Source organism: Myotis myotis, unplaced genomic scaffold (genome assembly GCF_014108235.1).
Source record: "Myotis myotis isolate mMyoMyo1 unplaced genomic scaffold, mMyoMyo1.p scaffold_m19_p_4, whole genome shotgun sequence".
In the NCBI taxonomy this organism is placed as follows: Eukaryota; Metazoa; Chordata; class Mammalia; order Chiroptera; family Vespertilionidae; genus Myotis; species Myotis myotis.
Window position 1 is genome coordinate 59,509,362 of NW_023416346.1, and position 17,427 is coordinate 59,526,788.

The window sequence follows — 17,427 nt, forward strand, 5'->3', positions numbered from 1 at the left end:
ATATACCAGTATATCTACACTCAATTTTTAAACAATGGTGACTTAACAGAGGTTTATCATCCATACCTTTAGTATCAACTCATTTTTCTTTGCAGCTGTCAAATTATTTCGGTATCTAAAAGGATGAACAAATGGAATGAAATGCTTAACATTAAATGCCTTTGAAATGTAAACATACAACTGCACATTTAAAAAAATCTTTTTTAATATATATTTTTATTAATTTCAGAGAGGAAGAGAGTGGGAGAGAGAGAGAGACACCAATTATGAGAGAGAATCATCGATTGGCTGCCTGAGCACACCCTGCACTGGGGGATCGAGCCCACAACCTGGGCATGTTCCCTGACCAGGAATTGAGCCTCATGGTTTGTAGATCGAAGCTCAATCACTGTGCCACACTAGTGGGGCAAAAGTATACATTTTAGATATGCAGATGTGCGCATACACAAATATCCAGCTATCTAGTTAAGGTTTTAAATCCTTTATGGTACATTCTCCTCAAGGAATAAAAATCAGAGGCTCATATACTGAGTTGTAGATTTAAGATATGCACTTTGTATGTAAATTATGCTTCAATAAAAAGGAAAAAATAAAGAAAATGCTTTTAATGTTTTACTATTAAAAATAGAGACTCAAAAGCAGTCAGTTACTAATACAGAACCTATTTTATTAATGTGGAAAAAAGGTGCAGATAGATAAAGGGTACACTTAAAATGTAATCTTTTCCTTTGAGCCTGAGAACTATTATCTAATTAGTCTTTAAACATTTTAACCTTGGCATAGTCCTGCAAGTTATACCAAGAGTCTACACTTAAGGACTAAAAAGAGAAATTTCAGTCCATAAGTGAAAGAATTAGAGGGGATCAGAAATAATACTTACAGTTTCATATAACTGGCAACAGATCCCCTAACCTCCCAGAAATATGTTCTTTTCACCAGAGAAACTATGTAGACCTAAACCAGTTGTCAGCAAATAACTACTTTTTCTCTAAGCCACAGCAATAAGAATTAACAATGCTGAGTGCAGCAGTACCATTGCATAAAATATGTTACTATAAATTTTAAAAATCTATACCCCCCAGTAACATTTAAATAAAACACACAATTAAAATAGCCTCATACCACAAGGTCATTTCCAATAGAAAGCCATGTTTCCTATTTCATGGGCCCTGGCATAAAATGGATAATAATTTTATTGTTTTCATATTTTACAAATTATATATAATAAATTTATTATATAGTATATTAATAAATTATAACTTATTGTATAATTGAAAAATGAAGATAAAATTATAATTTACTAATTCATAAAACAGTAAAAAGGCCTCGTACCTGTGCATAATGTAACAGAGCTGGTTTAGGATACTGGAATCCAGACTGAGGAGTGCAAGATAGAAGATCCCAGGAGGAAACAACACCACTAATGGAAGGTTATAATTTATATATATGTCACACACCTTTTGGAGAGAATATAACATCAGTATATAGATTATCCCCCAGAACCCTCAACCAAGTTCATCCAAAGAATCATCAGTAGAGAATAAGCAATAATATACCATCAAGTTGGGGCGTTCCTGATCCATCAATAGAATAGGTAGCCTCAAGCCTGCTTAAAAATGTACCTCACCAAACACTGACCATTATCATAGAGGATTATATTCAGAAGATCATTAAAATCTTTCTCTTTTTCTAGGGACAGATCTCAGAGTTGGTGAGAAAGGAAGCATTTCTTTCTCCTTAAGTTCCATGAATACTGACTTATCCATATATTAGCTAGCTGTCAACCTAGAAAACAAAGGAATATGCTTCTAAGCAAATTTAATATAAGAAAGCTAGGTGTTGGGGAAGGGAAGAAGCCAGGAAAACAAATAGTGACTACTTCCTGAATATTAGTTCTGTCCAGGTGACATAAACAATACAAGAGCACCAGAATCATAGGTGCTGGGAGAAATAAAGCTGTTGAAAGATGGGAGCAAAGAGCTGAAGAAACAAGAAGGTACTTTCAATTTTTGCCAAGGGTTGGGACATATAAAGGATGAGCAAAAAGTGATGCTAGAGACAGACTTCTGTCTAAGGCCAGCATTATTCAGGAGAATGTCTAATAAAGTGGTACCTGGAATTTTCAAAAAAAGCATTTGTTTTTCCATTTTGTTTTATGAAAGTCACTTATTCATGTGAGAATATAATCATTAACTTTAAAATATATAGCTTATTTAACTATGCTAACAAGGTCATAGTCCAACTTAATGATTATATATAAAATTGAAATAACAGGTGATTAAAGCAGAAAGCCATCACAAAAATCTAAATAGGGTAAATAGGATGTGTACCACCTTCTCATAGAAATCCAAAACAAAGTGCAGCAAGAAAGTACTGTTGCTTTCCAAGCGCAATGCATTAGTGGACAGCCACCCTACATAGTGAATTAGTTCAAACACAGACTGCATGGATCCACTGAAAGTTGTCTCTCTGCAATAAGAAAACATGACAATCAGATACATATTAGCAAAATTCCTCACAATTTCCAAGCTAAAGCTGAATAAATATAGCAAAAGTTGTTAGGTATTTCAGAAAATGATCTGTGTTCTAATGTATAATTCACTTTTTTAAAACTACAGTGATTAACCATAAAACTACACAGCACTCTAGGAAACCATTAAGATCAATTCATATAATAGCCTCAGCAATCACTCTACTAGTAAATATCAGAGAAATAAAGGATTAAGTTCCAAACAGACTTTAGATAATAACCAAAGTAGTTAATACCTATTGTCCAGGGATCACAGCAGTCAGCAAATTAGTTTCAAAGCACACAAATCAAAACCCAGTTTTGTCTGAATTCCTGAGCTAAAATGCTGTTAAAAATATTTCACTTTAGCCCTAACTGGTTTGGCTCAGTGGAAAGAGCCTCAGCCTGCAGACTGAAGGCCCCAGGTTCAATTCCAGTCAAGGGCATGTACCTTGGTTGTGGGCACATTCCCATTAGGAGGTGTACAGGAGGCAGCTGATCAATGTTTCTCTCCCATCAATGTTTCTAACTCTCTATTCCTCTCCCTTCCTCTCTGTAAAAAAATCAATAAAATATATTAAAAAATATTTCACTTTAACTGGAATCTAATTCATTCCTAAAACAGAATTAGTAAAATTTTTGGCATTTTTTCGTTCTTTTAGTAAAAAAACTTTTGCATATTTTATATTCTTCCCAAATCATTGAACTGTATCTCTTTAAATCATGGGTATAATTGGTTCAATTCATCCATCTACTTACCTCTGTCCTTCAATCTACTGTTGAGCAGATTAGGAAAAAATCTAGGAATGTGATTTTATAGCTTTACCCTCTGATCCAGGTAGCCAACAATGGTTATACACATGGAAAAAGGAATAGTATATAGTCTTTGAACTTGAGAGATGATAATGACTCTACCATTTCCCACCATCATGATAGTTCATTGCCAGAGAAAGCAAGGAAAGATTAGGAGACCACCCAAATAAGCGGGAATTCAAGTGTCCATCAGTAGATACGGGGATAAAAATAGTTATGTTACATTTACATAATGAAATATTACTCTGTCATAAAAAGGAAGAAAATTTTACCCTTTGTGACAGACAGCGTAGATGGACCTGGAAAACATTATGTTACGTGAAATAAGCCAGTCAGAGAAAGACAAGTACCACATGATTTCACTCATATGTGGAATTTAATGAACAAACTGAACTACCGAGCAAAATAAAGACAGACTCATATATAGAGAGCAGGCAGACAGGTCTGGTGGGGAGGGTGGTATTGGTGGGGTGGGGTGCAGGGTTTGAGCAAAAAAGGAAAAACAGAGAATTCATGGACATGGGCAACAGTGTGGTGATTGCCAGGGAAGGGGAAGGAGGAAAAAGATGGAGGTGGAAGAGGACATAGAGGGGATACATTGTGATTGGGGGGAAAAACAACAAATAAGTGGGCATCCATATAGTCAGTCAGCCATTTGGAAAACTATTTTAACTATGATTTTTGGCAGCACTTGGTAAATGCAGATGAAATAAATTTGAACAATGGAGATTGCTTAGAAAAGCATCCTTCAAAGTGTATCTCCACAGGACACTGCTGGCATTTCAGATGAAACAATTTGATGTTAGGGACTATATCCTACTCCCCACCCACTGCAGCTTGTTTAATATCCCTGGCTCCTATGTACTAATGATGGGAACACCCTCTTTCCAGTCACTGTGCCAACCAACAATGCCCCCCCTGGAGAACATTGCTGAGAATGTTTTCCTACCTTTTGTTCCTCATGATTCACAACTACAATTTACTCCCTTTTTGATAGTCATATGGCATATGGTCATATGATGGAGACATGGCATTATACCCATACCCCCCAAATAGCAGGAATTACTGAAAACTTATAAGAGCTATATTATATAATGACAAGTAGTATTACAACTAGCAAAGGTATCTACATTTTTAAAAATATATATTTTTATTGTTTTTTAAAATATATATTTTTATTGATTTCAAAGAGGAAAGGAGAGGTATAGAGAAAAAGAAACATCAATGAGAATCATTGATCGGCTGCCTCCTACACGCCCCCTTCTAGGGGTCAAGACCACAACCTGGCAAGTGCCCTGACTGGAAATCAAACCAGTGATCTCCTGGTTTATAGGTTGACACTCAATCACTGAGCCACGCCAGCTGGGCATAATCTACATTTATGTCCACTTACTTGTTTTAAGAATTTTAGAAAGCAGAGCTCCTTTTTAAATGCCTTCCCAAAATGTACGACACTAATTTAAAAAGGATCCTAGTATTGGGGAAAGAAAATATAGAAATTGTAAAGTACCGAGATGAGGATGCCTAAGACTTACCCTGCAAGTTGGCCAAAGATTATAGATGCAAACATACTATTCTTAATAGAATTGAGGTGTTCAAAAAGGTTAAGCATTTAAATGAAATTTCTTAATGATAGTGGTTCTCAAACTTTAGCTTGCACCAAAATTGCTAGAAGCATTTGTTAAACACACAGACTACTGGATCCTCCCTCCAGGGTTTATGTTAGCAGGTCTAGGGTAGAGCCTAAGAATTTGAATCTCTAACAAGTTGCCAAGTGATGCTGATGGTGCTGGTCCAGGGATCACACTTTGAGAAGCACAGCTTTACTACCCACAAATGCTCTATTTCCTTCCAAAAGTGATACATGATATATGGAAGCATTGCAGTAATAAATATGAAGAATTAAAAACAATTTCCCCAAGCTACAGCCAAGAAGCTTCTCTTTTTTATTCTACTATCAGAATGGGAGACCACTATAAGAATAGGGACATACAAAAAAATAGGTCTGGGCTATCTTTTAATTAAGCTAATCACCAGCTATTTGCAACTGAAGCTGAGGGACCCTGATCTGATAAAGAATGTGACTGATAATATAGGGAATTTGAACACTGATTAGATATTTTAAAATATTAAGAATTACAGTGGGGCCTTGACTTACGAGTTTAATTTGTTCCCTGATGGAGCTCGTAACTCAAATTACTCATATGTCAAATCAAAAAGTGAACGAGTGAGACACGTGATGCTGGGCTGATGTTGTGGCGTTCACTGCACCAACTAGCAGTGGGGTATCTGAAGCTGGCTCGTAACCCGAATTTTAGCTCGCAACTCAAAGCAAAAAATCGGCTGAGAGACGGCTCGTATCTCAAAAAACTCGTTAGTCGGGACACTCGTAAGTCAAGGCCCCACTGTATTAATATTTAGGTGTTATACTAGTATCATTTTTTCAACAGTTGAAATGATGTCTGGGCTTTGCTTTAATATGGAGGAGGAAAGAGAGGTGTTATAGATGAAAAAAGTTAACCATGTATTGATTAACTTGAAGCTGGATGATGTGTACTTGGGGTAACATCATGCTAGTTTCTCTACTTTTGTTTATGTTTGTAATTTCCTTTAATACAAAGTTTTCAAAACAATGTTAAAAATAATGTGGAAGATAACAGAACATAGGAGACGCCAAAGGTTGTAGGTAGAGTTGTAACAACCTAATTAGGCAATTCCTTGAAATTCAGCCTTTTACTTTCACTTTAAGGGTAAAGCACACATTGTTAACAATAACCATCATAATGGAAATTCATATCTATAACCAAAATACATCATTGAAACAAAAAACAAAACTGTACAACATAATTACAGATTTTCCTAGCCAGCATCAAAATTGACTTCTTTTTTTTTTTTTTTTTTTTATTAAATCTTTATTGTTCAGATTATTACATTTGTTCCTCTTTTTTTTCCTCCCATAACTCCCCTCCTCCCAGTTCCCGCCCCACCCTCCGCCCTCACTCCCCACCCACTGTCCTCATCCATAGGTGCACAATTTTTGTCCAGTCTCTTCCCGCATCTCCCACACCCCTTTCCCCCCCAGGAATAGTCAGTCCATTCCCTTTCTATGTCCCTGATTCTATTGTAATCACCAGTTCATTCTATTCATCAGATTATTTATTCACTTGATTCTTAGATTCACTTGTTGATAGATGCATATTTGTTGTTCATAATTTGTATCTTTACCTTTTTCTTCCTCTTCCTCTTCTTAAAGGATACCTTTCAGCATTTCATATAATCCTGGTTTGGTGGTGATGAACTCCTTTAGCTTTTCCTTATCTGTGAAGCTCTTTATCTGACCTTCAATTCTGAATGATAGCTTTGCTGGATAAAGTAATCTTGGTTGTAGGTTCTTGGTATTCATCACTTTGAATATTTCTTGCCACTCCCTTCTGGCCTGCAAAGTTTCTGTTGAGAAATCAGCTGACAGTCGTATGGGTATTCCCTTGTAGGTAACTGAGTTTCTTTCTCTTGCTGTTTTTAAGAGTCTCTCTTTATCTTTTGCTCTTGGCATTTTAATTATGATGTGTCTTGGTGTGGTCCTCTTTGGATTCCTTTTGTTTGGGGTTCTCCGCGCTTCTTGGACCTGTAAGTCCATTTCTTTCACCAGGTGGGGGAAGTTTTCTGTCATTATTTCTTCAAATAGGTTTTCAATATCTTGCTCTCTCTCATCTTTTGGCACCCCTATAATTCTGATGTTGGTACGCTTGAAGCTGTCCCAGAGGCTCCTTACACTATCCTCGCATTTTTGGATTCTTTTTTCATTTTGCTTTTCCGGTTGGGTGTTTTTTTGCTTCCTCGCATTTCAAATCATTGACTTGATTCTTGCGCTCCTCTGGTCTGCTGTCGGGAGTCTGTATAATATTCGTTATTTCAGTCCGTGTATGCTTAATTTCTAGTTGGTTCCCCAATATAAGATCGAGGGTCTTATTAGTTTTCTTGTAGATCTCATTAAGTTTATCGGCGGCTTCTAAACAGTTCTTGAGAGACCTTAAAAGTGTGGTTCTGAACTCTATATCTTCCATTGACAATTTTGTCCTGTTTCTTTGTCTCCGCATTTTGTTATGCTTCCTTGGTGCACCCCCTAGTGGTCTTTGTTCGCAGTCTTATAGTTAAATCTTGATTGTTGTAGCTAATTCCAGGGAGGGTTTGACCTCCAGGCCAGGTGGCTATGAGAATCAGCTGTGTCAGCAGTGAGAGAACTTCTGTCCTCTAGGGAGGTGCTAATCTGGCGTTTGCCTGAGGCTATCCGGCAAATGCCTGTGTGCAGGGCTTGGGCGGGGCGGGTCACACAGGATCAACAGGGTGGGCCGGAGAGAGCAGTTATGGCGGCTCTCAGTCCTGTCCCCAGGGGCTCTGCCTCTCTGAGTCCCAGCACCCGCTGCAAAGCTCAGAGAGAAAGCTGCACTCACTCTGACCGAAGCCAGACAGTCCCGCTTCTCCCGTTTGAGTCTGGGTCCCTAAAGACTCGCCCGGATCTGGAGCTCAGAGTCTGCGACTCCCTCCCGATTGAAAACGCCAACTGCACCCTCCGCCGCCAGCCCGCTCCGCGCACTCCGCACCTCAGAATTTGACTTCAGCACTGCGCCTCCTCTGAGTGTCCGTATGCGTTTCTCTTTCCTCCTAGTTGTAGGACTTCCACTCAGCCAGCGTTCCTGTGGTTCTGGGTGATGTCCCTTCCGTTTTTTGGTTTCACTTTTGAAGTAGTTGTTCAGAGCAGCAAACTCCGGCGTTAACCTATGCCGCCATCTTGGTTCTCCTGACCAAAATTGACTTCTTATATATAATACATTTTACAAAGCGAGCTAAACTGAATTAAAGCCAAAGTTGCAAGTTTTAATGTCAGCTCCACAATGTTTTGCTATATTAATTCTTGAAAGTCACTTAGATGCTTAGGATTTACTTTCTGATTTATATATTAGAACTTGAAGAATTAACTCTCCTCACAGGATTGTGGGGAAGAAAGAAGAGTGAAAAGTAAATATATATATAAGAAGCCCATTGCATGAAGATTCACGCAATAGGCCTTCCTTCCCCTGGCTGCTGGCACCGATTTTCCTCCGGCACCCAGGACCCAGGCCTTTGGTCCAGCCACAGCGGAGAAGCCAAGCCTCTTTAGTCTTCAGTCTTCACTCCAGCCAGAGTCTTCAGTCTTTGCTCCATGCCTGCGTATGCAAATAAACCTCCATCTTTGTTGGGTTGATTTGCATAGTCGCTCTGACTGGCTGGTTGGCGTAGCGGAGTGACACCAATTTGCATGTTTCTCTTTTATTAGTGTAGATATCTCCTATATAGTAAAAACCTAATACGCTAAGTGTCCAGTCCAGTCAGCCGGTCAACCAATCAAAGTGTAATATGCTAATGATATGCTAAGGCCGCTCAACTGCTGGCTATGATGTGCACTGGCCACCAGGGGGCAGACAGTTGACCAGTCGCTATGACGAGCACTGACCACCAAGGAGCAGATGCTCCAACTGGTAGGTTAGCTTGCTGCTGGGGTCCGACCAATCAGGACTGAGCGAGACAGGCCCTCCCTCGGTCCCTCCCTGGCTGGCCAACCTCCAGTATCCCTGCCGGGCCCTAATCATGTAACGGTGGGGGTCCCTCAGCCTGGCCTGCACTCTCTCGCCATCCGGAACCCCTTGGGGGATGTTGGAGAGCCAGTTTCAAACAAATCCCACAGGCCAGGCCAAGGGACCCCAGTGGTGCATGAATTCATGCACTGGGCCTCTAGTATATATATTATATATATATAAAAGGCTAATATGCAAAGTGTCCCCTCAGGAGTTCAGCCAGCAGACCAGGAGTTCAATAGCTTGCTATGATATGCACTGATCACCAGGGGGCAGTGCGGAGCAAAGGAAGGCCCTGGTCAGCAGCTGGCAGCCAGGGAAGGAAGGCCCCAGCCAGCAGCCAGAAGGCCCCAATAGGCCCTGATGGCCGGCCAGACCTAGGGACCCTACCTGTGCATGAGATTCATGCACCAAGCCTCTAAAGTGTGAGTGTGAGTGTGTGTGTGTGTATGTATGTATACACATACATATACATATATTATACACATACATATATATATTTCAGAAAAGTATGACTAAACATTTACAAAAAACAATTCAGTCTCATGCCACCCTATTAAAACTCCATATGCAAATATTTTTATACAGATACATCTCTTGTTAAGGGTTGTAAGATAACTCACAGAGAACTGTCCATCACAGTTTTCAGGTGGATGTCCATAGAAAGCCACAACAGCCAATTCTGCAGTAGCTCTTTCAGGTTCTCAAGAACACTACACTGAGGGAGCAAAATAAAAAAACATTTGTAAAAACATTCAGACATACCATAGTGTTGAAAACTAACCATCTAAACCACAGACTTAGAAGTGGAAGGGACCATAAAGATGACTGCATCCAATTCAGAATCCAATAGTTGCCGCTCCAACCTGATCAGTTTCCAGGAGACAGATGAGTGCAAGTACAAGTTTATTTTGCCATTTTCTCTACTGGACTGATCGCAGCTTATGAGCCTAGGAACAAACCCTTGTTTCTCTAAATTACATTCATTTACAACATGTATTACATCATCAAATACAACATCACCCACCACTATGGTCTCACTTCAGATCCTTTGAGGTTACTATAGTTTCCCACCCTTTTCACCTTCTGTCTAGGCCCGTGGTCGACAAACCGCGGCTCACAAGCCACATGTGGCTCTTTGACCCCTTGAGTGTGGCTCTTCCACAAAATACCACGTGCGGGCGCGCACATACAGTGCGACTGAAACTTCGTGGCCCATGCGCAGAAGTCGGTATTTTGTGGAAGAGCTGGTATTTTGTGGAAGAGCCACACTCAAGGGGCCAAAGAGCCGCATGTGGCTCACGAGCCGTGGTTTGCTGAGCCGCAGTTTGCCGACCACTGGTCTAGACCTACAATTTACTCCTTGTTGATGGTGATAAAATTTATCTTGTCTTCTGTGACAGTGGAAAACAAACAATTCCAGTTTTTCTTTTCTCAGGCCTTTCCTTGATTTTTCCAGGACCTCATTGACATACAAAAATAAATTTGACAGAAGTGTGCTTAGGGCATCTATGAGAATGATTCATATTATCTATAAATTTGAAAGCAATCCATATCACCCCAAAACCAAATACAGGAAAGCTTTTCTTTTTTTTTTTTTTTTTGCTAATCTTTACTTGAGGATATTTTTCCAACTGATTTTTTAGAGAGAGTAGAAGGGAGGGAGGGGAGAGAGAGAAAAGGAGAAAAACATCAATGTGAGAGAGATACATCCATTGGTGCCTCCAGCATGGCCCTGACTGGGGCTGGGGTTGAACCTGCAACCCAGGTATGTGTCCTTGACTCGGAATCAAACCTATGAATATTCGGTGTGAGGGCAGATGCTCTAACCACTGAGAAACACCAGCCAGGGCCAGTAAAGCTTTCTTAAACATTCTTAATAAATAATGGCTTAGATACTATCTGAACAACTCTAGTGATAGGGTGCTCACTGTTACCTCACAGAAACAGTTCAATTAATATTTTTTAGGATGTGAATGAAAAAGGGGGTATGTGTAAGTTCAGTGACTGAAGTAACCTCACATGGTGATCCGATCATGAATTCCTAACTGGGCAGGTCATAATGGACAGTCACACCCCAGGCCTATAACTTCATTAGTAAGAGGTTTTTAACCAGGCCTGGCTGGTGTGGCTCAGTTGGTTGGGTATCATTCCATGCACTAAAAGGTTGCTGGTTGGATTCCAGGTCAAGGTACAAGCCTGCGTTGTGGGCTTGGTCCCCGTAGGAGGCATGGAGAAGGTAGCAGAACAATGTTTCACTCTCATGTCGATGTTCCTCTCTCTTTCTCTCTCTCTAAATATCAAAATTTTTTAAAAAAGGTTTCTCGGGGCTTCCAAAATGGCAACCAGCGGGAAGGTAGGGAGGAAGAGTGTGAGAGCGCAAGGAAGTGTTAAAGGAGTGTGTGGACGTGTGTGGTGTGTGTGTATGAGGTAGGGACAGTGAGATTCTGCAGGTCTTCTAAGGGGCTGCTAAACCGGGCAGGCTTAGGCGGCAGAGTCCCGCTCCCTGCGCGGACACTCCTGGGCAGTCAGCACAGGCACGGCGACCACGCCATCTTGGGAAACAGAGCTGCTTGAGACTACGATCCTGACCTCAGCACCACCCAGTCTGATCGCAGACGCATACCAGGACCCTGCAGCCACTGGGGACAGAGACCTGTGACCACAGCTACAGACCTGCGGACACCAAAAGTTCAGAAATCCCCGCAGCAGATCCGTGAGTAACAGAGCCCATTCCCCATTCCCGCAGGCTTGCTGGCAGCGCCAGAGTAACTAACTGATAGACCCACCCCTTGCCTGGGCCTCAGCGCTCCAGGAACTTTAGCCTGGAAGTGCGAGAGCACCTGGGAACTGATCCCCCCGTAGGGCCAGGTTCAGGAGTCCTGGGCTGGGAGCAATCCCACGAACACCGGAAATTTGTCCCGCGTATCACAGGCCAAGGGACCCCGATTCTCTGTGCAGGAGGCAGCACCAAGCACCAGTGACTTGACTGTGTTTCTAATCACCTGTGCCTGAGATCCTAATTCCCTGTGCATTCATACTAAGAGCCAGTGACTCCAATTCCTGGTGCAAGGGCACACAGGGAACCTGATTCTCAAGGCAAGGTCGCGCGAAGCAACAGAGACTCTGATACAGGATTCTTGGGGAAGTCTGACTCCTGGCGCACGATAGAGGGCTCTGGTTTTCAACACGCTTCAGGGGGGTCTCTGTTTCAGCACGGTGTAGGCAGGGTCCCTGATTCTAAGGGCGCATACGAGGCCACATTGAGCGCTAACAACACTGACTCTGAGCGATCCTGGTTCCCACCAAACCAAAACAACCACACATCTTAGTGTCAGAGCTCTTCAGTGACACTAGGGTGGTGGGAGGCTCCCACTGCACACGGCCCAGGCCCACGCAACTCAACGTTTGAACCATCAGGAGATAATCAGAATGAAGAGACAAAACAACACCCAGAGGAAAGACAATGAGGAGTCACCAAAAAAGGACATTAATGAAGTTGAAGCATGCAACATGACACAAAAAGAATTCAGAATAATGGTTGTACAATTCATTCACCGGATGGATGAGAAAAATCAACAACCTATGCAAGAATCAGGAAGAAATGAAAAGTGATATAGCTACAATCAAAAACACCATGGAAAGTTTGAACAGCAGACTAGAAGAAGCAGAGGACCGAATTAGTGAATTAGAAGATAAGGCAGAGAAACAAGCTCAATCTGAACAGCAACTGGAGAAAAGAATTAAAAAGCAGGAGGAGAGCCTAAGGGAGCTTTGGGACAACATGAAACGAAGTAACATACGCATAATAGGGCTGCAAGAAGGACAAGAAGAGCAGCAAGGATTAGAAAATCTATTTGAAGAAATAATGTCAGAAAAATTCCCTGATATGGGGAAGAAAAAAGTTACACAAGTACAGAGAGTCCCAGGCAAGATGAACCCCAAAAGACCCACACCAAGACACGTCATAATAATGATGGCAAATGTACAAGACAAAGACAGAATCTTAAAGGCTGCAAGAGAGAAACAGAGAGTTACCTACAAAGGATCCCCCATCAGATTATCAAATGATTTCTCAACAGAAACACATCAGGCCAGAAAAGAATGGACAGAAATTTACAAAGTGATGCAAAGCAAAGGACTGAATCCAAGAATACTTTATCCAGCAAGGCTATCATTCAAAATTGAAGGGGAAATAAGAAGCTTCACAGACAAAAAAAAGGCTAAGGGAGTTTATCACCACCAAGCCAGAAATGCAAGAAATGCTAAAGGGACTGGTGTAAAAAGAAGAACTAAAAAGCCCAGAAAGAAAACAGCCACACACACACAAAAAAAAATAGAAATGGCTACAAACAAGTACCTTTCAATAATAACTTTAAACGTAAATGGACTAAATGGTCCAATCAAAAGACATCGAGTGGCTGAATGGATAAAAAAACATGACCCATATATTTCCTGTCTACAAGAGACCCACCTCATTAGAAGGGACTCACACAGACTGAAAGTGAAGGGATGGAAAAATATCTTTCAGGCAAATGGAAAGGAAAAGAAAGCTGGGGTAGCAATACTTATATCAGACAAAATAGACCTCAAAGTGAAGGCCATAACAAGAGATAAGAAAGGCCACTTCATAATACTAAAGGGATCAATACAACAAGAGGATATAACCCTGATAAACATATATGCACCCAATGCAGGAGCACCCACATACATAAGAAAACTCCTGGAAGATATCAGGGGAGAGATCGACAACAATACAATCATAGTAGGGGACTTTAATACACCACTGACATCACTGGATAAATCCGCTAGACAAAAACTCAGCAAAGAAACAGCAATCCTAAATGACTCACTAGATCAGATGGACTTAATTGACATCTTCAGAACACTTCACCCCAAAGCCACAAAATATACATTCTTCTCAAGTGCTCATGGGACATATTTAAAAATAGACCACATATTGGGTCACAAACAAAGTCTCCCCAAATTCAAGAAGATTGAAATCATACCAAGCATCTTCTCAGACCACAAGGCCATAATATTAGAAATAAACTACAATAAAAACAACTCAAAATACTCAAACACTTGGAAGCTGAATAACACGTTATTAAATATTGATTGGGTTACCAATGAGATCAAAGAAGAAATTAAAAACATCCTGGAAACTAATGACAATGAAAACACAACAATCCAAAACCTTTGGGACACAATGAAAGCAGTCCTGAGAGGGAAGTTTATAGCTCTACAGGCCTATCTCAACAAAAAAGAAAAAATGGTAGCAAATCATCTAAATCTACAGCTCAAAGAATTAGAAAGAGATCAAAAAGAAAACCCCAGAGTGAGCAGAAGGAAGGAGATAATAAAGATTAGAGCAGAAATAAATGACATAGAGACAAAAAAAAACAATACAGAAAATCAATGAAACCAAGAGCTGGTTCTTTGAAAGGATAAACAAGATTGACAAACCTCTAGCCAGGCTCACCAAGAAGCAAAGAGAAAGGACCCAAATAAACAAAATCAGAAATGATAGAGGCGAAATAACAACAGACCCCACAGAAATACAAATGATTGTTAATAAATACTATGGACAACTCTACTCCAACAAACTAGACAACCTGGAGGAAATGGACAAATTCCTAGAAAAATACAACATTCCAAAACTTAATCAGGAAGAATCTAAAAATCTCAATAGGCCAATAACTATGGAAGAAATTGAAGCAGTCATCAAAAAGCTTCCAGCAAACAAAAGCCCAGGACCAGACGGCTTCACAGGGGAGTTTTACCAAACATTCAGGGAAGAACTAAAACCTATCCTCCTCAGACTACTCCAAAAAATCCAAGAGGAAGGAACACTTCCAAGCTCATTCTACGAAGCCAGCATCACCCTAATGCCAAAACCAGGTAAAGACAACACAATGAAAGGGAATTACAGGCCAATATCCCTCATGAACATAGATGCCAAAATCCTCAACAAAATCTTAGCAAATCGGATCCAGCAGTACATCAGAAAGATCATACAAAACGACCAAGTAGGATTTTTCCCAGGGATCCAAGGATGGTACAATATCCGCAAATCAATAAACGTGATACATCACATAAACAAATTGAAAGAAAAAAACCACATAGTCATATCAATTGATGAAGAAAAAGCGTTTGACAAAATTCAACACCCATTTTTGATAAAAACTCTCAGCAAGGTGGGAATTGAAGGATCATACCTCAACATAATAAAAGCCATATATGACAAACCCACAGCCAACATCATACTCAATGGACAAAAACTAACACCATTTGCCCTAAGAACAGGAACAAGACAGGGATGCCCACTCTCACCACTCCTGCTCGACATAGTACTGGAAGTATTAGCCATTGCAATTAGACAAGAAGAAGAAATAAAAGGCATCCAAATTGGAAAAGAAGAAGTAAAACTGTCCTTATTTGCAGATGACATGATATTATACTTAAAAAACCCTAAAGACTCCATCAATAAACTATTAGACTTAATAAAAGAATTCGGCAATGTAGCAGGATACAAAAGTAACGCCAAGAAATCTATGGCATTTCTATACACCAATAGTCAATGTGCAGAAAGAGAGACTAAAAAAGCAATCCCATTTACCATCGCACCAAAAAAATTAAGCTACCTAGGAATAAACCTAACTAAAGAGGTAAAAGACCTCTACTCAGAAAACTACAGGACGTTGAAAAAAGAGATAGAGGAAGACATAAAGAGATGGAAGAACATACCATGTTCTTGGATTGGTAGAATCAACATCATTACAATGTCCATACTGCCCAAAGCAATCTATAAATTTAACGCACTTCCCATTAAAATACCAATGGCATATTTCACAGACCTAGAACATACTCTCCAAAAATTCATCTGGAACAAAAAACGACCCCGAATAGCTGCAGCGATCCTGAGAAAGAACAAAGTAGGTGGGATCTCAATACCAGATATCAAGCTGTATTACAAAGCCACTGTTCTCAAAACTGCCTGGTACTGGCACAAGAACAGACATATTGATCAATGGAATAGAATAGAGAGCCCAGAAATCAGCCCCAACCAATATGCTCAATTAATATTTGACAAAGGAGGCAAGAACAAACAATGGAGTCAAGATATTCTCTTCAATAAATGGTGTTGGGAAAATTGGTCAGATACATGCAAGAAAATGAAACTAGACCACCAACTTACACCATACACAAAAATAAACTCAAAATGGATAAAGGACTTAAATGTACGACAGGAAACCATAAAAATTCTAGAAGAATCCAAAGGCAACAAAATCTCAGACATATGCCGAAGCAATTTCTTCACCGATACATCTCCTAGGGCATTGGAAACTAAAGAGAAAATAAACAAATGGGACCACATCAAAATAAAAAGCTTCTGCACAGCAAAAGAAACCATCAACAAAACAACAAGAAAACCCACTGCGTGGGAAAACATATTTGCCAATGTCATATCTGATAAGGGCCTAATCTCCAAAATTTATAGGGAACTCATACAACTTAACAAAAGGAAGATAAACAATCCAATCAAAAAATGGGCAAAGGATCTAAATAGACACCTTTCAAAAGAGGACATTCAGAAAGCCAAGAGACATATGAAAACATGCTCAAAGTCACTAATCATCCGAGAGATGCAAATCAGAACAACAATGAGGTACCATCTCACACCTGTCAGACTGGCTATCATCAACAAATCAACAAACGACAAGTGCTGGAGAGGATGTGGAGATAAAGGAACACTTGTGCACTGCTGGTGGGAATGCAGACTGGTGCAGCCACTATGGAAGACAGTATGGAGTTTCCTCAAAAAACTACAAATGGAACTCCCATTTGACCCTGTGATCCCATTTCTAGGAATATATCCCAAGAAACCAGAAACACCAATCAGAAAGGATATATGCACCCCTATGTTCATAGCAGCACAATTCACCATAGCTAAGATCTGGAAACAGCCTAAGTGCCCAACTGTAGATGAATGGATTAGAAAACTGTGGTACATCTACACGATGGAATACTATGCTGCTGTAAAAAAGAAGGAACTCTTACCATTTGCAACAGCATGGATGGAACTGGAGAGCATTATGCTCAGTGAAATAAGCCAGTCAATGAAGGAAAAATACCACATGATCTCACTCATTTCTGGATAATAAAGACCATTATAAACTTATGAACAAAAATAGATACAGAGGCAGAGCTGCCTCGAACAGACTGTCAAACTACAGCAGGAAGGCCGGGGAGGGTGGGAGGGCAGGAGGGGGGTGGGTAAGAGATCAACCAAAGGACTTGTATGCATGCATATAAGCATAACCAATGGACATAAGACACTGGGGGGTAGGGGAGGCCAGGGGATTGTCAAGGGCGGGGGGGAAAAAAGGAGACATATGTAATACTTTTTGTAATACTTTAAGCAATAGGAAAAAAAAAGATTTCTCAGCAAGTACTGTCCATTATTCTTGTGCATCTATGTTACTCCTTTGA

At 40.3% G+C, this 17,427-nt stretch overlaps 1 protein-coding gene across 3 annotated transcripts in view; it reads right to left on the minus strand.

The window, feature by feature from the left end:
* CENPI (centromere protein I) overlaps positions 1-17,427 on the minus strand; it is a 101,367-nt gene that overhangs the window by 35,293 nt on the left and 48,647 nt on the right. For all 3 annotated transcript variants that reach the window (XM_036305210.1, XM_036305211.1, XM_036305209.1), the window contains 4 exons: positions 9,558-9,652; positions 2,334-2,469; positions 1,333-1,457; positions 67-115 (listed from right to left, as the gene is read on the minus strand). In XM_036305210.1, coding sequence (XP_036161103.1) covers positions 67-115; positions 1,333-1,457; positions 2,334-2,469; positions 9,558-9,652 — 405 coding nt within the window. The remainder of the gene's footprint in view (positions 1-66; positions 116-1,332; positions 1,458-2,333; positions 2,470-9,557; positions 9,653-17,427) is intronic.